At 48.5% G+C, this 20,554-nt stretch overlaps 1 protein-coding gene and 1 long non-coding RNA gene across 14 annotated transcripts in view; one reads left to right on the top strand and one right to left on the bottom strand.

Annotated features, from left to right (window-relative positions):
• Positions 1-1,756: 1,756 nt before the first annotated feature.
• On the bottom strand, positions 1,757-17,096 carry LOC103351575 (uncharacterized). 2 transcript variants are annotated; one of them, XR_007911347.2, is made up of 3 exons: positions 16,724-17,084; positions 16,190-16,258; positions 1,757-1,881 (listed from the first exon to the last, which is right to left on the bottom strand). It is a non-coding gene; the product is annotated as an uncharacterized lncRNA (long non-coding RNA). The 2 variants fall into 2 exon arrangements; XR_011383467.1 differs by lacking the exon at positions 1,757-1,881 and adding an exon at positions 15,665-15,905 and having other exon boundaries at positions 16,724-17,096.
• The window catches only part of ATP6V0A1 (ATPase H+ transporting V0 subunit a1), a 55,265-nt gene continuing 51,496 nt past the window's right edge, over positions 16,786-20,554 (top strand). For 7 of the 12 annotated variants that reach the window (XM_051824976.2, XM_002719398.5, XM_002719397.5 and 4 more), the window contains exons 1-2: positions 17,170-17,295; positions 19,180-19,341. In XM_051824976.2, the coding sequence (XP_051680936.1) occupies positions 19,225-19,341 (117 nt within the window). In that variant the 5' untranslated portion in view covers positions 17,170-17,295; positions 19,180-19,224. Of the gene's footprint in view, positions 16,811-17,169; positions 17,296-19,179; positions 19,342-20,554 lie in introns of those variants that run through there. The other 5 variants (XM_070060677.1, XM_070060676.1, XM_070060675.1 and 2 more) reach the window with 2 other exon arrangements.

Raw genomic sequence — 20,554 nt, 5'->3', positions numbered from 1 at the left:
CTTCCTTTTGCCATTGGTTCACCCTCCAATGGCCGCCGCGCTGCGGCCGGCATACCGTGCTGATCCGAAGGCAGGAGCCAGGTGCTTCTCCTGGTCTCCCATGGGGTGCAGGGCCCAAGTTCTTGGGCCATCCTCCACTGCACTCCCTGGCCACAGCAGAGAGCTGGCCTGGAAGAGGGGCAACCGGGACAGAATCCGGCGCCCCGACCGGGACTAGAACCCAGGGTGCCGGCACCGCAAGGCGGAGGATTAGCCTAGTGAGCTGCGGCACCGGCTTGAGTCCTGGTTCTGCTCCCAACTCCAGCTTCCTGCTAGTACCCACCTTGGGAGGTGGTGGCTCAAGTAACTGGGTTCCTGCCACCCACATGGGAGGTCTGGCTCCCAGTTTTGGCCTGGCCCATCTCTAGCTTTTGCAGACATCTGGGGAGTGAACCAGCAGATGGAACTTCTCCCCCTGTCTGTCTCTCTGTGTCTTTCTTTTTCACAAATAAATTAAATAAGGATTTTTTAAAATGCAGGTACAGTAAAATCTTGTATAAAATTACCTCTGGGCTATGTGTGTATAAGGTATATATAAAATATAAATGTATTCTGTATTTAGGCTTAGGTCCCATCCCCAAGATAGCTCATTACATATCCAAAATGCAAAAAATGCTGCAATCCAAAACGTTCTGGTCTCAAGTATTTTGGACACAGATATTCAACCTGTAGTCCTTTTCTGTGCCAGGAATTATCCAAGGGATCCTAAAACAATCGTTGAATCCCATGAGACCAGGAAGATTCTGAGGGGCTCTTGAGGGAGGAGGGTTGGGGCAGTGCTGCTTACCAATATGTGCATAAACTATTTTGATATTTTTAATGGTCAGCCTTGGGCCCTGGTCAGTCTCTCAGACACTGGGGCCTCGCCTCATCTCCTACTGCTTGCAGTCCTAGCTGGAGGTCCCACCATCACCCCAACTCTACACATAGAAGCTAAGCTAAGACCCTTCATGATTTTCTTACTTTGGTCAGTGGTACCAGCATCTAATCACCAGGGACTCCAACCTTGAAGTTCTCATTTGTGGGTGATGCTGTGCCTGGCTGGGAGACTGCCTGCCCTGCCCAGGCAGGAGGCTGAGGGGGCGGGGCACACCATGCCTCCCGGGAAGGACCCTATGACCTGACTGCTGGCTGGCAGCGGGAGCCCAGGCACATGTCCCTCTCCCTGCTTCCTTGAAGGGCCTTGTAACTGCCAACCAGGTAAACAGCTTCCGAGTGTGGCCCAGGCCCATAGGGACCACCTGGGAGGCCACACAGGCTACGTGACCCTCAAGCTGATTGGAGAAGCATTGCAGCGCCAATGTCGGCTTTATCCTATAGAATTAGTGTTGCCCTGAGTTAGCTTCGTCCCCTCTGCCTGCTGTGTAAAAGGTGTGCTTGGTTGTTAGTAAACAGGCATGTTCACCAAAACTTGTCTCCGGTGCCTCTTATTGAACACCGGCGCCCCACCATCCAGGCAGTGCGGGCCTTGAAGGAAGAGCCCACAATCATTAACTCTCCTCCCTCCCCACCTCCCAGCAAACTAAATCTCAACTGCTGCCTCCATTTCTGCCCTCCTGCCATTCCCACTCTCGTGGCCGAATCTCTGGCCCTGCTGTTGCCAGCTGAAGCCTGCCCTGCTGTACTTTCCTATTTTGTCTCTGTGCCTCTTGTGTCTTCCCTCCAGCTCACCCTGCATGCACAGCACTGCCAGTTAAGCTTCCTCTAGCGCTGTCTCCCCTCTGTGAAAGCTCATTCTGTTTTACCTTACTCAGTACAGTAGAGATGTATTACTTTTGCTTGGCACCTACTACTGAATATGTGTTGTTGATGATGATAATGAAGATGATAGAGAATTCCTTCCTTTAAAAAAAAAAAGAATTGTTTAATTTATTTGAAAGAGAGATACAGAGAGAGGTAGAGCCAGAGAGGGAGAGAGGTCTTCCACTCTGCTGGTTCACTCCCCAAATAATCACAAAGGCCAGAACTGAGCTGATCCAAAGCAGGTGCAGGGCCCAAGGATTTGGGCCATGGTCCATCTTCTACTGCTTTCCCAGGCCATCGCAGAGATGCTGGATCGGAAGAGGAGCAGCCAGGACTCAAACCGGCACACATATGGGATGCCAGTACTGTAGGCTGGGGCTTTAACCCGCTGCGCCACAGTGCCAGCCCCTGAAGAATTCCTTCTATTCTTTTACATTAATTTCTTGCTACTTGGGTTTGCCTATTCCAAAGACATGCTTGAGCAGCATCCTGTTTGATATCTCTGGTGTCAGTGTCGTGGCTTTTTTCTGTCTATACTTTTGTTCTCTCCAACTAAGTTCTTGTAAGCCAGGACTTCTTTGATGCCTGCGCAGGGCCTAGCACAGTCTACTATATTCAAAAGGCTCCAGGCTTAGAGTACTGGCTTTACATCCATGTACCTGGACTGTCAGAGCAGCGAGAGGCCCTAGCAATGTGCATTCAGGACCATGTGTCACCTTTGGGGTCATCTGGCTAAATATTTTTCAGATGATGGAAATAAGACATCCACCCCCCCCCCAAAAAAAAAGCAGAGAAAATAAATGGAAATTTGAGGAGCCACAACTAGTGCCAGCATCCCATATGGGCACTGGTTCAAGTCCTGGCCATTCAACTGCTGATCCAACTCCCTGCTAATGTGCCTGGGAAAGCAAGTGGAAGATGTACCCATGTGGGAGACCTGGAAGAAGTTCCTATCTCCTGGCTTTAGATCAGCACAGCTCTGGCTGTTGCAATCATTTGGGGAAATGAATCAGCGGATGGAAGATCTCACTCTCTCTAACTCTGCCCTTCAAATAAATAAATAAATCTTATTCTAGAAATGGAAACTTGGGGCCGGCACTGTGGCGTAGTGGGTAAGGCCACCACCTGCAGTGCTGGCATCCCATATGGGCACCGGCTCGAGTCCCGGCTGCTCTACTTCTGATCCAGCTCTCTGCTATGGCCTGGGAAAGCAGTGGAGGATGACCCAAGTCCTTCAGCCCCACATCCATGTGGGAGACCTGGAAGAAGCTCCTGGCTCCTGGCTTCAGATCGGCGCAGCTCCGGACTGTCTCGGCCAATTGGGGAGTGAGCCAGTAGATGGAAGACCTCTCTCTCTCTGCCTCTCTGTCTCTCTCTGTGTAACTCTGACTTTCAAGTAAAATAAATCTTTAAAAAAAAATGGAAACTCGGCCGGTGCCATGGCTCAATAAGCTAATCCTCTGCCTGCAGCGCCAGCACACCGGGTTCTAGTCTTGGTTGGGACGCCGGATTCTGTCCCAGTTGCCCCTCTTCCAGACCAGCTCTCTGCTGTGGCCAGGGAGTGCAGTGGAGGATGCACCCACTTGGGAGACCAGGAGGAAGCACCTGGCTCCTGGCTTCGGATCAGCGCAGTACGCTGGCCGCAGCAGCCATTGGAGAGTGAACCAACAGAAGGAAGACCTTTATCTCTCTCTCTCTCTCTCACTGTCCACTCTGCCTGTCCCAAAAAAAAAAAAAAAAAAAAAAAAAGGAAACTTGATTCAATGTGAATTCAGATGTGAATTTTAGAAAATGAGCTAGTAAAGAGTTTAAATTATAGAATAAAAATTTCAACTTCATCATTTTCCTGTTGGGTATACTTACTCTGCTCATAAAATTTTCCACGTAGAGATTATGCCTAATTATGCAATACACAGAGAAGTGGAATTTGACATGAGAATGATCCATTGACAGATCTGTAATACTTAGCATAAATCTGTTAAAATAATTTGATTTTTTTAGAATGCGTGCAGTGTCATCTATAAGCAGAACTGGTGTCAGTAATGAATTTCTTTTGTTGTTTATTTTTCTTTTCAATTAATTTGCTGAGACTCAGAGAGAAAGAGACAGACAGAGATCCCTCATCTGCTGGTTCACTCCCCAAATGCCTACAACAGCCAGGGCTACCAGATCCATCCTCAAATTCAATCCATGTCTCTCATGTGAACGGAAGGGACCTGAACACCTGAGCCATCACCTGCTGTCCCCCAGGGTGCGTGTTAGCAGGAAACGAGCCGGGACTCAGACCCAAGCACTCCAATATGGATGGGAGCGTTCCAAGTGGCATTTTTTTTGTTTGTTTGTTTGTTTATCACACTAAGTTTATTCAAAGTGCAGAAGGCACCCCTGTTAGGCAGCTCAAGGAGCAACACCGGCCCTGTGTGCTGGCCTCACACCACCCCCGAGTCACTAGGCGTGCAGCATCTCCACTGCTGGCGGCAGCCGGTCCTTGGGCTCAGCATCCTCCCAGGACAGCCTCTCGCGCGGAGCAGAAGCCACTGCCAGCCCCCGAGTTCCCCGCTGCAAAGCCTCACGCTGGGAGGCTGCGCCTGCCTTGGGCATTTTTTTTTTTTAAGGATTTACTTATTTATTTGAAAGGCAGAGTTACAGAGAGGCAGAGAGAGAGAGAGAGAGAGAGAGAGAGAGAGAGAGAGAGAGAGAGAGATCTTCCATCCACTGGTTCATTCCCCAAATGGCTACAATGGCTAGAGCTGGGTTGATCCAAAGCCAGGAGTCAGGAGCTTCTTCCAGGTCTTCCATGCAGGTGCAGGGGCCCAAGAACTTATGCCATTTTCTACTGCTTTCCCAGGAGCATTAGTAGGAACTGGACTGGAAGTAGATCAGCCAGATCTGGAACCAGCACCCATATGAGATGCTGGCACTGCAGCCAGCGGCTTTACCCTCTGCGCCATAGCACCAGCCTCACCAAGTGGCACCTTAACTGCGCCAAATAACTGCCCCAATAGCTTCCTTTAAATGACTTGGAAGTATGAGTATCTTTTGAGAACTTAGTTTAATGAACACAAATGAATCTTCAGAATTTTCTAGACCCATGGAAAAGACTTGCAGGAGTTGGATCAGATATATTAACAAGCTAAAAGAAAATAAGGACAGGGGCCGGTGCTGTGGCATAGTAGGTTAAGCCACCACCTGCAGTGCAGGCATCCCATATGGGCACTGGTTCAAGTTCGGGCTGCTCCACTTCCAAACCAGCTTCTTGTTAATGTGCCTGGGAAGGCAGTGGAAGATGGTACAAGTTCTTCAACCAGGAAGAAGCTCCAGGCTCCTGGCCCAGCCCTTGCCAACATGGCCATCTGGGGAATGAACCAGCAGATGGCAGAGCTCAATCTCTCTCTCTCTTTCTAGCTCTGTCTTTCAAATAAATAAAAAATAAATCTTTAAAAAATAAATAGGGAAAAATAAATAAATAAATAAGTAAATAGATAGATAGATAGATAAAACAAATAGGAGCCTGGTGTTGGTATGCCGGGTTAAGCTACCAGCTGCAATGCTGATATCGCAATGGGCATCAGCAGATGTCTTGGTTTCTCCCTCTCTCTCTGTCCCTCTGTCACTTTCAAATAACATAACAACAACTTCAAACATTCTTAGAAAAATATTTTAGATGCTAAGTTTGAGGATAAAATGTTTATATCTATAAAGGGACACATAAGAATGGTTGGCGTCCAGTGAGTGGCAAGAAATGTGCCTGACCTTCTGCCTTTCTGCCACTGGAACAGGGAGTTCAAGAACACAGGTTCTGTCAAACCCATTCTGCTGCCCTAAGGGGAGCCCCCTTCCTCTCCACGTTCCAGCGGCAACTGAGACCAAATCTTCCAAACAAGCCTCTCTCCATAAACATAGTACGTGTTCAGCGGCTGTGTGCATTTAAGCAAAACCATTTCGTTTGTGGAATCTGGCCCTTATCCCAGAAAACAGTGTTTCCGTTTCACAGTGTAAGGGAACAGGAAGAGCATGAACTCTTGTTTAGACGTTGATCCTCCGTGCTGTGCTCAGATACCCACACTCCCATTGTGCTCTGGGTGTGGCCGTCCAGCTGCGTGCTAGAGCAGTGACTCATTTTTCCACCAAGGCACATATTTCTATGAATCCCAGGGGTTGCAGATCGGTGTGAAAGAGCAGGCAGCACTCACTTGTTTCCTGGACTCATCACACAACTGAAAGAGATGATTTAAATGTTTCTTCCATCAGTTTAAAAATACAGAAAAAATAGAAGAATAATTTGTATCCTCTGGGGCTTGATAATCTCACTGAAGAAATAAATAAACAAGAAGTAGAAGGATTTCCAAATAGATGTCTGTTGCCCAATACAAATGTGAATGAAATACATTCACTAAGGTTTAGGAGCTGAAGAATTAAGAGTATTTAATTAAAAAAAATAAGAGAGTAATCAAAATGAGAAGAGCTACCGGGAAACAAATTTTCACTTCAAAAATGTTGAAGTTATTGGCGTCAGCTTTGTGACGGGGTGGATTAAGTCACTGCCTACAATGTTGGCATCCCATATGGGCACCATTTCCTGTCCTGGCTGCCCCACTTCCCATCCTGCTCCTGTTAATGGTCTGGGAAAAGCAGCAGAAGATGGCCCAAGTGTTAGGGCCCCTGCACCCAGGTGGGAGATCTGGATGGAATTCCTGGGTTCAGCCTGGCCCAGTCCTGGCCATTGAAGCCACCTGGGGCATGAACCAGCAGATGGAAAATCAATTTCTTTCTCCCTTTAACTCTGACTTTTAGATAAATAAACAAATAAATCTTCAAAAGAAAAAAGCATTTGTGAAGCCATCATTTATATAAAAAATAAAAAAAATGGCCAGCACTCCCAGGAAAACCCCAGCATGTCTCCTCACCATCCCAGCCAAGGACACCATGTTCCTGATTTTCATGACTATCTTTTAGCATTGTTTTCCTTTGTGACATATGTAGACGTTATATTCTGCAAACAAGTCATTTTTTAGTTCTGTGGGTTGCATCATTTCCCTTACCCTGTGATGTACCTTGCCTTTCTTGTTTGCTTATCTAAGAGGCAGAGAGACAGATCGGGAGACACTGGATCAATCCTCAATTGCCTGCAACAGCCAGCACTGGGCTGGGGCCGAAGCTGGGAGCTGGGAGTGCCCATCCAGGTTTCCTACGTAGGTGAACAAAACCCAAATACTGCTTCCCAGGGTCTGCATCAGCAAGAAGCTCGAGTCAGGAGCCAGACAAGGAACTGGAGCAGGTACAATGATGTAGGATGTAGATGTCTTTTTTCTTTTCTTTCTTTCTTTCTTTTTTTTTCAAAGATTTATTTTTTGAAAGTCAGGGTTACACAGAGAGAGGAGAGGCAGAGAGAGAGAGAGAAAGGTCTTCCATCTGCTGGTTCACTCCCCAATTGGCCACAACAATTGGAGCTGCGCCGATCTGAAGCCAGGAGCCAGGAGCTTCCTCTGGGTCTCCCATGTGAGTAGTGCAGGAGCCCAGGGACTTGGGCCATGTTCTACTGCTTTCCCAGGCCATAGCAGAGAGCTAGATCAGAAGTGGAGCAGCCAGGACTGGAACCAGTGCCCATATGGGATGCTGGCACTGCAGGTGGCGGCTTTACGGAACCAGTGCCCATATGGGATGCTGGCACTGCAGGTGGCGGCTTTACCTGCTATGCCACAGCGCCGGCCCCATGTTTTGAATGTCTATAGGATTTTTTTCCCCAGTAAAAGATCTGTCCAAAATAATATATTGCATTTAGTAGTCACATCTCTTTAACCTGGAAAAGTGTCTTAGCTTTTCTTTGGACATTTTTGAAGGATGCAGGACACATTTTTAGAATGCTTCTCATTTTGAGTTCATGGAACATGCCCCATCGTTAGGTTCAGACTCTGCATCGTTGGCTGAAACACTAGAGGAATGTTGCCTTGTCTCGAGGGCATCACATCTGAAACTATGACATCTGGCCTTATGGACAGTGCTTTTGACCATTTGGTTAGGATGTTGCCTGATTGGTGCCTCAATCATACAATTATTATTTTTCTTTTTGAGATTAATCAGTAATTTGTGGGGAAATATTCTAAGACTGTAGACTCCCCTCAGGCTAAAAGCTGTAGAAACCAGGAAGCTTTTCTCTTCCAAGTTGCAATCCCATGCAGTAGATTCCTCTCTTTGGTCGTTACTGTTTCATATTCTGCCCAGGGTAGGTGGTTTAGAGAAAGCTGGTATGACAGGGATTACTTGGCCATTCTGGAAGCTGAGCTTCCTCCTGTGTTGTTTTGACATACTTTCATCATTCTGAAAGGAGAGGGACAGACTTCCTGAGTTTCTGTTACAGCAGGATATTCCCAACTCGGCTGATACTCTCCCTGTCCAGTCCTAAGCCTACCATTTCTCAGAGGACCTCTGCTGCCTTGTGGCGAGGGTGATATTTAGAGACCAAGACCTGGGTGTCCGGTGTGCTCACTGTTACCGGGTGTTGTTGCTTCCAAGTTCTTGCAACAGGCAGACTGTGCCTATGTATTTTTATTGATATGCATGAAATTATGAGTTCACGCTAATGCTTTGAAGTCCCATTCAACCCCTCAAGGCTCCTCTTTGTATTGCCTCATCTGTACTTGTTAGGGAACCATTCATGGAGAAAGTAATTGTTGCCCGGTTTGAAACAAGCACGGTTTGAAACAAAGTAACTGTAGCGCCCTTTGAAAGAAAGTAACTGCGCACATGGGCAGCTTGAAGGAAAAGTAAAGTAGTAGCCACCCTAGCTGGTAAGATTTGAAAGTGGACGGCCTAACTAGACGGCCTAACCACGAACTGTCGTTGCCATGACGATGGGACCCTGGGGGGTGGGAATGTGGGCGGGACTAGCCTCTAGAAACTGTATATAAGGGGACCCTCAGACGCTGTAAACCAGAGGTTGCTCAGCCTCTCTCCCCGTCCTAGTGCCTAGTGCCCCCAGGAGTAGGCTTGAGCGATCTCTCCTAGTCGCCTACAGTATCAATAAAGTGTGTTTAGCTTGACCTTCCTCAGTCTCCTCGACTCTTCCTTCGTGGTAACCGGGCCAGTTCCCGAAGGGGGAGATCCTGACAGTACTTGTGGGTTTTAAAGCCATATATAAATATATATATATTTATTTAATATATATTTGTATTTATTATTAATTTATTTGTTTGAAAGGCAGAATGACAGAGATCTCTTCCAACTGCTGGCTCACTCCCCAAATGGCCACAACAGGCTGAAGCTAGGAGATAGGAACTCCATCTGGGTCTCCTACATGTCTGGCAGGGGACCAAGTACTTGGGCCATCTTCTGCACATTAACAGGAAGCCAGATCAGAAGCAGAGCAGCCAGCACTTCAACTGGCACTCTGATATGGGATGCTGATATCGCCAGCTGTGGCTAAACTCACTGCACCACAGTGCCAGCACCCCACATCTGTGTTCATATCTTTTTTTTTATCCACAGTGAGAACTCTTGCTCCCAAATCATCGTGTGATTTACTCAATTCTACAAAGAGTACAATATAATCTCACAATGTCTATTCCTATACCACTATGAAATACCAAACCATTAAGAAGAACTCAACATTTTTTCTTGCAGTTTTTTTCCTTTAAGACTTGGAAAACAGAGGAAAAATATTATTCTAAAGTTAACTGGGAGACAGGCCTTTGTCCTTGGGGTTAAGACACTGGTTGAATACCAGGTCCCACATCAGAGTGCCTGGTTAGACTCTGGCTGCAGCTCTGGATTCTGCTTCCTGCTCGTACAAAGCCTGAGAGGCAATGATGATGGTGTTAGTAGCTGGGTCCCTGCCACCCACATGGGAGACCTGGATTAAGTTCCTGACCCTGGCATTGGCTTTCCAATTGTTGTAGGCATTTGGGGAGTGGGCTGGTGAATAGGATCTCTCTCTCTCTCTCTTTCTCCGTCCCTCCCTCCCTCCGTCCCTCTTGGAAAAAATGTAATTTGGATTAATTCATTTTCTTCTTTAGTATGGTGTTGTTATTCATTTGAAATATGGGTTAATTTGCTTCTGTTTCCAATCAGTTTAGTCTTCTCCAGTGTCATTGAGTTATTCTTTTGAATTTCTCATTTCAATTACTGCATTTTAAAGTTTCTAAATATGTGGTTCTTTCAAATCTGGTGAATCTTTGGTTGTAACAGCTATGTTGAGATATAAGTCACATACAAATTACTCATTTAAAACATATAATTATTTTTGATATTCACAATATTAGGCAAGCATCACCATAATTAATTTTAGAACATTTTATTAACACCTAAAAGAAAGCCCATGGCCACTAGCCATCACTTTCCATTCTCCTTATCACCCCAATCCTAGGTACCACTGATCCACTTTCTCTCTCAATAGGTTTGCCTATTCTGTATATTTCATGCAAATAGAATCATACAACATATTTTTTGTGCCTGGCTTCTTTCACTTAGCATATCTTCAAGGTTCATCCATGTTGTAACATATATCATTATTTCACTCCTTTACATCATTGAATAAAATTCCATTTTATGAATATGCCACCTTTTATTTATCCATTCATTATTCTTCATTGGGTTTTTAGGTTGTATAAGGTTTGGGGCTATTACAAATAATGCTAGTATAAACATTGGCATCAAGTTTTTCTGTGGACATATATTTTCATGTCTCTTGGGCATATAATTAGGAGTAGAATTGTTTGGTTATGTGGTAACTTAATGACATATTTTTTTAAGAAATGCCAGACAATTTTCCAAAGTGACTGTCCCATTTTACATCTTCACCAGCAGTGAATGAGGGTTTCAATTTCTCCACATCTGCACCAGGAATCTTATTTTTATGTATTTATTATTTATTTATTATTTTATTTTTTGACAGGCAGAGTGGACAGTGAGAGAGAGAGACAAAGAGAAAGGTCTTCCTTTGCCATTGGTTCACCCCTCAATGGCCACTGTGGCTGGCGCGCTGCAGCCAGCGCACCGCACTGATCCGAAGCCAGGAGCCAGGTGCTTCTCCTGGTCTCCCATGCAGGTGCAGGGCCCAAGGACTTGGGCCATCCTCCACTGCACTCCCGGGCCACAGCAGAGAGCTGGACTGGAAGAGGAGCAACCAGGACAGAATCTGGCACCCCAACTGGGACTAGAACCTGATGTGCCGGCGCCGCAGGTGGAGGATTAGCCTATTGAGCCATGACACCAGCCTATTAATTTATTTGTAAAATTTTTCTAAAAGATTTATTTTATTCATTTGAAAGACAAAGTTACAGAGTGAAGTAATGAGAGAGAGAGAGAGAGAGAGAGGTCTTCCATCCGCTGGTTCACTCCCCAATTGGCTGCAACAGCCAGAGCTGAGCTGATCTGAAGCCAGGAGCCAACAGCTTCTTCTGGGTCTCCCATATGGATGCAGGTGCCCAAGGACTCGGGCCATCTTCTACTGCTTTCCCAGGCCATAGCAGAGAGCTGGATTGAAGTGGAACAACCAGGATGCCGGCACTGCAGGCGGCCACTTTACCAGCTATGCCACAGTGCCAGCCCCCAAGGTATTTCTTCACTGAAGGTCTGACCTCCTTTTTCACTAGAAACCTAATACAGAGGCGGGTGTTCGGCATTGTGGTTAAGACCATCTTGGCATGCCCACATTCCATACTGGGCTTGGGTTTCTCAGCTCTGTTCTCAATTCCAGCTTCCTGCTAACGCACACTCTAGGGGCAGCAGGCATATGTGAGTCCCTGCCACACATGTGGGAGACCTGGATGGAGTTCTTGACTCCTGGCTTTGGCCTGGCCCAGCCCCAGCTGATGTAGGCATCTGGGGAATGAGCTAGTAAATGGGACCTCTCTATCTCTCACTTTCTACTTTTCAAATAAATAAATAACTTTTTAAAAGAGAGAAAATTTTGGGGTTGGCATTGTGGCACAGCAGGTTAAATTGCTGCCATATGGGGGTGCCAGTTTGGGTCTGGGCTGCTCCACTTCCATTCCAGATTCCTGCTCATGTGCCTAGGAAGGCAGCAAAGGACCCAAGTACTTGGGCCCTGCTACACACATGCTAGGCCAGGATGGAGCCTCTGGCTCTTGGTTTTGGTGTGGCCCAGCCCTGGCTCTTGTGGTTATTTGGGGAGTGAATCAGTATGGAGGGAAGATCTCTTTCTGTCTCTTCCTCTGCCACTCTGCTTTTCAAATCAATCAATCAATCAATCTTTAAAATATATATATATAACATTTCTGAAAGAAAGAGAAAAAAACCCAATCCAATGGCTGGTGCTATAAAGCTGCTGCCTGCAGTGCCGCCATCCCATATTGGTGTGGGTTTGAGACCCGGTTGCTCCTCTTCCAATCCAGCTCTCTGCTATGGCCTGGGAGAGCAGTAGAAGATGGCCCAAGTCCTTGGGCCCCTGCACCCTTGTGGGAGTCCCAGAAGCAGCTCCTTGCTCCTGGCTTTTTTTTGTTGTTTTGTTTTTTTGACAGGCAGAGTGGACAGTGAAAGAGAGAGACAGAGAGAAAGGTCTTCCTTTGCCGTTGGTTCACCCTCCAATGGCCGCCGCGGCCGGCGTGCTGCGGCTGGCACACTGCGCTGATCCGATGGCAGGAGCCAGGTGCTTTTCCTGGTCTCCCATGGGGTGCAGGGCCCAAGGACTTGGGCCATCCTCCACTGCACTCCCTGGCCACAGCAGAGGGCTGGCCTGGAACAGGGGCAACCGGGACAGAATCCGGCGCCCCGACCGGGACTAGAACCTGGTGTGCGGGCGCCGCAAGGCGGAGGATTAGCCTAGTGAGCCGCGGTGCCGGCCTGCTCCTGGCTTTGGATTGGCACAGTTCCAGCCATTGTGGCCATGTGGGGAGTGAACTAGCGCATGGAAGACACCTCTTTCTCTCCCTCCTCCCCTTTCAAATAAATAAATCTGAAAAAAAAATTCTGAAATTAAGGAAAAAAAAAAAAAAAGACACCAGTCCAATACTGAAAACTTTGTTAGATTCTCCACTTCAGAAATCTCCTTGAACCAGTGTGTGACTTTTTTTTTTTTTTTTTTGACAAATATTTCAAGGCCAATGGCACAGAGGCCAATGCCACATGTCACTCCGTCCTTTCCCTTGTTCCCATCTCAAACTTTCTATAAAGCCCACTTCTTTAAGAAGGCTCTTGCATGGCATTCTTAACTCCCACCATCCAGGAGGCTGTCCGCCTCACATGTCCTTCACGGGGAGTCATGCGGGCTGCACAAAATGTCACATGCCTCTGGCTCCTTCAGATCTCCTCATCCATGTAATCATTAGCAGAGCTAAAGCACTCTGACCTCCCTTTAACTTCAAAGGAAGCCTCAAAATCTGCTAGAAGTTTTTGTTTTTGACCAAAAGACATTATCTTGAACATGCACAGGCTCTGAAAGTAAAAGTAGAAGTGTTATTTTGAGGAACTCAGAGTGAAATTGTGAAAGGGATCATTTCCCTGGAAAACTGCAAACCATCATTTCAAGGACAGCAGTCAGAGATGATAAAGGTCACTCTCAGGCTGTGCTGGGAGAATGCTCTCCTGGAACACTCTAATCAGACTCTTGGTTAGAAGAGTTTTAGAATCCGAGTTCATCAGAGGAAAACACTGTAAAATCTATGTAGCAAGACACAATCATTGAGCTGATCCACTGCTTATCAAAGAATGCAAGAAGACTTTATCAGAAGAGGAGCAGCCGGGACTCAAACTGGCATCCATATGGGATGCTGGCACAGCTGGCTGGGGTTTTAACCCACTGTGCCACAGCGCCAGCCACAGGAGAAGACTTTAAATCTAAATTTTGGGGCAGACATTGGCACAGCAGATAAGATACCCCTTGGGATACCCAAATTCCATATCTGAGTGCCTGGGTTCAAGTCCTGGCTCTGATTTGGATTCAGCTTCCTCTGAATGTGCACTCTGGGATTATGGGATGGAGCAGGTGATGGCTCAGTTCTTGGGTCCCTGGAGATCCAGGTTGATTTCCAGGCTCCTTCTTGGCTTTGGTCTGGCCCATGTCTGGCTGTGCAGGTACTTGGAGCAGTGAACCAGCAGAACAGAGCTCTATTGTTTTTTTTTTTTTTTTTTTTTTTTTTTTTTGACAGGCAGAGTGGACAGTGAGAGAGAGAGACAGAGAGAAAGGTCTTCCTTTGCCGTTGGTTCACCCTCCAATGGCTGCTGCGGCCGGTGCGCTGCGGCTGGCGCACCGCGCTGATCCGATGGCAGGAGCCAGGAGCCAGGTGCTTTTCCTGGTCTCCCATGGGGTGCAGGGCCCAAGCACCTGGGCCATCCTCCACTGCACTCCCTGGCCACAGCAGAGGGCTGGCCTGGAAGAGGGGCAACCGGGACAGAATCCGGCGTCCCGACCAGGACTAGAACCCGGTGTGCCGGCGCCGCTAGGCGGAGGATTAGCTTAGTGAGCCACGGCACCGGCCTGTCTATTGGTCTTCTATCCTTATGCCTCTCAACTAATAACTTTTCAAAAAGATTTATTTTACTTATTCGAAAGGCAGTGACAGAGAAAGAAGGAGAGACAAAGACAGAAAGAGATTTTCATTCACTGGTTCACTCCTCAAATGGCTGCAATGGCTGGGGCTGGGCCAGGCGGAAGCCAGGAGCCTGGAACTCTATCCAGGTCTTCCAGGTGGGTGGCAAGGGCCCAAGTATTTGAGTCATCTTCCAAGGCCTCCCCAGATGCATCAGCAAGAACCTGGATCAGAGTATGGGATGCCAGCATCATGGGCAGGGGCTTAAGCCACTACTGTACCATGATGCCAGTCCCCACCAAATAAATATTTGAAAAATCATAAATAAATCGGTTCAGACACTCAGAACTGTATTACTGGCTAAGCCCCATAGGGAACTGCAAATGACTTCTAGAGCAGCATTTCAAATTTAATCCTGTTGGATATAGGCCTCTGTTTTATACCGTCTACTACATGAGGATAATAGCACCTGCCTCAGTGTTGTGAGGATGAGGGCACCTCTGCAAAGTGCCTAGACACGAGGCTGGCTTATAGGAGTAACCATCGCACGCATCTCTGTCTTGTCACTATTGGAAACTTTTTTTTTTCCAAGATTTATTTATTTATCTGAAAGGCATAGTTACACAGAGGCAGAGGCAGAGGGAGAGGGGGAAGAGAGGTCTTCCATCTGCTGGTTCACTCCCCAGATGTCCACAATGGCCAGAGCTGCACCTATCCAAAGCCAGGAGCCAGGAGCGTCTTCCAGGTCTCCCACACAGGTGCAGGGGCCCAAGGACTTGGGCCATCCTCCACTGCCTTCCCAGGCCATAGCAGAGAGCTGGATGGGAAATGGAGCAGCCGGGACTCAAACCAGCACCCACATGGGATGCCAGCACTGCAGGTGGCGGCTTTACCGGCTATACCACAGCACCGTCCCCAACACTACTGGAACTTTCTCACTTCCTCTAGCATAGGAAGTGAGACTGTCCCTTATTTTCATTTCCAGCATCTAGTACCACAGCCGGCACCTAGTGGGCCCTCAGCAAGTGTCTGGTGCCTGAAAGGCTATTTGAAATTTCATTTCTAAGCCTTTGAGAAGAAAAGTGAGTGGGAATGTAGACCCGAGCCCCACACGTAGACATTTAAGCCTGACTACAGACAAGGCTGCCAGGGAAGAGAGCACAGAGGGAAAACAGACAGACACTGGATAAAGACTGAAGGCAGAGCCGAGACAGAAAAGGAGCTTTGAGCGTGTACTTTCAAGGAAGCCATGAACACAGTTCAAAGGAACTGAAGTGAGTCCAGAGGAAAGACTGTCTTAAAGGTGAAATATGAAAATATGTGGTTAGCAAGCAGCTGACTCTGAGGTCAATTTTTTTTTGACTCAAAGGAAGGAAATGACAATCATACACATTGGGTTTTTTTCTTTTTCTTTTTTCTTTTTTTTAGATTTATTTATTTGGAAGGCGGAGCCCTAGAGGCGGAGAGGGAGAGAGAGGGAGTCTCCTATCAGCTGGTTCACTCCAAAAATGGCCTCAACGGCCAGAACTGTGCCGATCCAAAGCCAGTAGCCAGGAGCTTCTTCTTGTCTTCCAGGCGGGTGCAGGGGCCCAAGGACTTGGGACATCTTCTACTGCTTTCGCAGACCACAGCAGAGAGCTGGATCGGAAGCGGAGCAGCCGGGACTCAAACTGGCACTGCAGGCAGCGGCTTTACCCGCTATGTCACAGTGCCAGCCCCTGTGTAACAGTTTTATAAACCTTGGCAGGTTTTCAAATATGGGTCCCTCTGAGCTGTGCCTGAGAAAGCTGAGAAAGGTTGGTATGGTCTGGGGCTAAGATCCTACTTTTACAGAAAACCGCAAGGCAGTCAAATTCTATCTTCACTCGCACTATGAGAGGCAAATTCAAGTAAAATGCCGGTTTTGGTCCTTCATTACTTACTGTGTTTGGGCTGGCTGTGTTAGCGGAGATGGGTAACATAGGTTCTTCTCTTCAAGCAAGAATTTAGACCTGAGACAGACAGCAGAGCAGGACTGGTAATTTTTTTTTTCCAGGTAGCAAAATTTAATTAGCATCCGGGGGTTTTTTAACCTGACATTTCTCATTGCCCTTGAATCTCAGTGGGGTTCCACCACCCACAGAGACAAACCAACAGGTTTTTCCTGATATGGTTCTGGTTATAACCATCGACCTGGGATGCCCTACTCATTTTTTTAAGGCAATACAAGGGAATCAATGTCAGTATTTGATAAAGGCGGCTTAAAAATAACAGGCATCACTTTGGCGCTACAAAATTTGTTATTCTAATACTAAATTTGAGGAACTGAAAACCCTTCAGTGGTCAGATGGACCACAGGTATTATATACGAAGCAAGAGAAACATTGTATTTCTGTAACCTCTGGTCATACAGGGTTTTCCTGTCATTTGCAGAAAAACAGACCCGGGGCAGTTGCTAGAAGGAACGAAACACGCACGTTGTTAAAGACTGGCTTCTCGGGATCTACCGGAACAAGTCTCTCCGTTTGGGGCTCAAGCATTGTCATCCGTAAAATCAGGGAAAGGTATGGAGGAGGGCCCGGCATTCCTCCAGGTGTCTCCCCTTTCTCCCTGCTACTTCTCCGGGAGAAATGGCTGGGCGTTCCCACGGTATGAAAATAAACAAAAAAAGTTAACCTTGCCCACAAGATAAAGCTTAGGGAGCAGGGGCTCTGAAGGGCTCAGGAACTCAAACGCTAAGCACCTGCACGGCCAGCCCCACGCCCCCAACCCCTCCCTGCTCCGCCGCGGAGTCACAGCACAGAGGCCAAGATGGCGGCAGCACGCCGGGTCTCGCCCGCGGCCCGCAGTGGAGCGCTGCGGCCGCCCAGGCGAGGCTGCACGTCATTGGTCGACTGCGATGAGATCATCGTGGGGGCGGGCCCCGGCGGCGCCGCGGGGGCGGGCCCCTGGTGACGCACGCACGTCGAGGCGCTTCTGCCCGGAGCCGCTGAGGCTGCGGGTTTGGCTGCGGCGGCTTCTGTGGCGGCGTCAGGGCCGGCTGCTGGAGGTGAGTGGGGGATGTAGATACGGCTCGGCAGGGAGCGGGCTTCGAGGGACTCAGGAAATCCTGGTAGCCCCGTTGCTTGTTAAAGGAATTAGCAGGGGTCTTATAATCTTCGGGAAAAAATAGGGGTTCGCCTCCTCTTGGGCACCCGGACTATGGGCAGAAGAACCAGAGACTCACTGCTCTGTGGAGGCCCTAGGTCGTTTCCCCGTTTAAGGGGAAAGCGGAAGGTTATTGGGTGGGCAGAAGAATTCTGGGGGCTTTTGAGAGGGCCTCCGATTTGGGGCTATCCCTTCCCTTTTTTTCCGCCCCCTCTCCCCGCCCCCGGTCCAAAGAGGGAGGGGTGCCTGGGTCCCGAGAATTCCTGCTGGCTCACTGGGTGGACAGGAAGTAAGCAGGTGAATAATTCCCAGGTGGGAGGCCAGGGCTGGATGGCGGATTCCTGGAGGCTGGGCGCCGGGGTGGGGGCGCTGCGTTCCGCCCCATCTTTTGTGGACGTGCTGTTTCTTCAGGTTTCGCGTTGTGACCCTTCCAGCACCGCTGTGGCTTGGTTGTCTGTCTGGCTCCAGTGGGCTAGAGATGTTCTGGGGAGACCTGGTTATTAAAGCCTGGGGGCGGGGAGCGCGCTTGTAGCAGGCTGTCATCGTCCGCCCTGGTGGTGCTGCCACGGCTTGCTGTCGGGTGTGTTTTGAGGTGTGGAGTCTACACTTGGTGAAGGTGGTGGTGAGGCTGCTAACAGCTGGTTCGGATGAATCAGGTGCACACAGGCTTAGAGACCAAGCCACCAATCTCTGGAGAAATTCTCGCTTCCCTCTGAGCTTGTTGTTTTGCAGCCTTGAACATCATTTGCACAAAGGTTTTGCCGTAGGGATGTCTCAAGATGTCTCCCAACCTTCCAGAGTAGCAAATCTCCCTTCGATGTCAGTCTGCCCTGCGAATATTGAATGCAGGCAGCCTTGTGATGCTCGAAGTGGTGTGCGTTTCGCTGAGTCTAGATCCTGTGCAGGCTGCGCCTTGCAGCAGGTGATTGAGAATAAATAATTGCGTTTCAGGACCACTGATAGCGCCAGTCGCCTTTCCTACCGGCAACAGTAAGACGCCGATGAAATGTGTGTGGGCTCGCGCTTGAGAAGACTGGACAGATGGAAGAATGCAGTTGATCCAGAAGATGGGGTTGACAAACAAAGCAGAAAGCTGCGCGGGTGGAAGGCTCATTTTCTCTGCCTTCATAAAACTGCTTTGTCATTATCAATGTGTTCCTGGCAGGCTTGCCTTGAAATTGAGTCTCATTCAGGGCTGGTTCCTTTTTTAAGATAATGGTTATTTATTGGATTCCACAGCTGTGGGTGAGGGTGGTGGTGTTTTCTGAGCAGTCAGGAGACTGAAGCCCTTTAATGTGGTGATAGCTGTAGGGAGTGCTGGGACTTTGATGGAAGGAGAAAACCGGTTCCTGGCCAGATTTTATGGGAGAGTGATCAAGGTCTCTTCTGTTTGTTTCCTGTACAAGCAAATAAGACTGGGCAGTGATATTCACACTGTGTCCAGGGGTGTTGAAGGAGCTGTTTGGGTTCCCGGTCCCTGTCTTTAATCTCTGTACATTGTTATTGAGTTGTCCAAAAACATTGTCAGTTGATCTTGATGTTGACTGCAAAGGAAATGACTTTTATCTGCACTCAGCAGGACAAGATTCAGTAACTGCCTTTGCCAAAACAGAAGCACACGATTTCTCTTCTCCGTTTTCCTGAGCAGGTTGTCAAAACAGTTGCTAAAGATCTGTCAGCGTGGGGTGGAAGAGCTGAAATGCCGAAGGAGAGCCTCTTGCTGGAGTGCTGTTTGCGCAGCCCTCTCGGTCATTTGCAAACTGTGTCGTTTTCTCGTTTGCTTCAGGTTGGAGAGACACGCTGAGCCTCCGGAGCGGTGCCGTCTGCCACCATGGGGGAGCTCTTCCGGAGCGAGGAGATGACGCTGGCCCAGCTCTTTCTGCAGTCAGAAGCTGCCTACTGCTGCGTCAGTGAGCTGGGGGAGCTCGGCAAGGTCCAGTTCCGTGACGTAAGTGCTTGTGGCTGCTTCGCGATTCCCGCTGCGCTCTGACTTTGCTTGTCCTGGGTGACGGCCTTGTGACGAGTGTCACGGTCTTTATTTGCAGAGATAATAACAGAGCAGTGGCTGCTGCACTCCAGGGTGAGCGTGTCTGTGCCGGTCCTGTGTGCGTTTTCCCGCTCTGCCCCTGAGAACCTTCCTGGCGCTCGGGCCCGAGGAGGCTGCCGGGTTGACCTGCTCCGGGCTTTCTCTTCCTCCTTGACACCCAGCACTGCCCGTTGGGTATTTGCAAAGATTGTTGTAGTTTAGGACTTTTTTTTTTTTTCATAATCTGAAGCATCCAGCTACAGATATGTATTATATAAGCAGATACCAAATAGCCATTATTTTGGAGCATTTTGCTGGACGGTGGAAGAAGATATTGAAAGAAAACAGACAGTCTACGAGTAAAACAGTGTGCCCCATGGAGCTTACGGTCTGATAAGTAAGTCCCAGTATGTGGTGCTGAAAGGAGGAGGCAGCTCACAGCCCTGCAGCGTCCTGACTGGCAGCCCCCTGTTGTGCAGGCTCAAAGCTCCGTGCACTTCTCCTGCATAGATAGCATTTCTCATGGTTGCAACTTCACGTTAATTGAAGTCCCTCTTCCCCTGTGATCTAAGCACCCGGAAGACGGGACAGTCTCTGATTTTGCTGGTTATGTATCTTTGGTGCTCACGTACAGGGCCGTCAGTCAGGATTTGTTGGGATGAATGGATGGATGGAAGGGCAGTGATGCTGAAGGGAGGGGTCATCAGCCTAGGCGTCTAGGAATTGCAGGCTTTCAGGAACTCCGTGGTCAGAGCCACAATTGCACAAATGCAGTCCCATGACTGGTCTTGCTCCTCATTCTCATCAGCCATTTTGTAACTTCCCTCTTCAGATGTTCTTCCCCCGGAATACTTTGCTTATCTTTGGGAAAATTCATTGTGTTGGGGCCGGCGTTGTGGCGTAGCTAGTAAAACCGCTGTCTGCAGTGCCAGCATCCCATACGGATGCCAGTTCAAGTCCCGGCTGCTCCACTTCCAATCCAGCTCTCTGCTATGGCCTGGGAAAGCAGTAGAAGATGGCCCAAGGCCGGCGCCGTGGCTCACTAGGTTAATCCTCCGCCTAGCGGCGCCGGCACACCGGGTTCTAGTCCCGGTCGGGGCGCCGGATTCTGTCCTGGTTGCCCCTCTTCCAGGCC

This window comes from Oryctolagus cuniculus, chromosome 17, assembly GCF_964237555.1.
Source record: "Oryctolagus cuniculus chromosome 17, mOryCun1.1, whole genome shotgun sequence".
In the NCBI taxonomy this organism is placed as follows: Eukaryota; Metazoa; Chordata; class Mammalia; order Lagomorpha; family Leporidae; genus Oryctolagus; species Oryctolagus cuniculus.
This window is presented reverse-complemented; position numbering and strand designations above follow the sequence as displayed.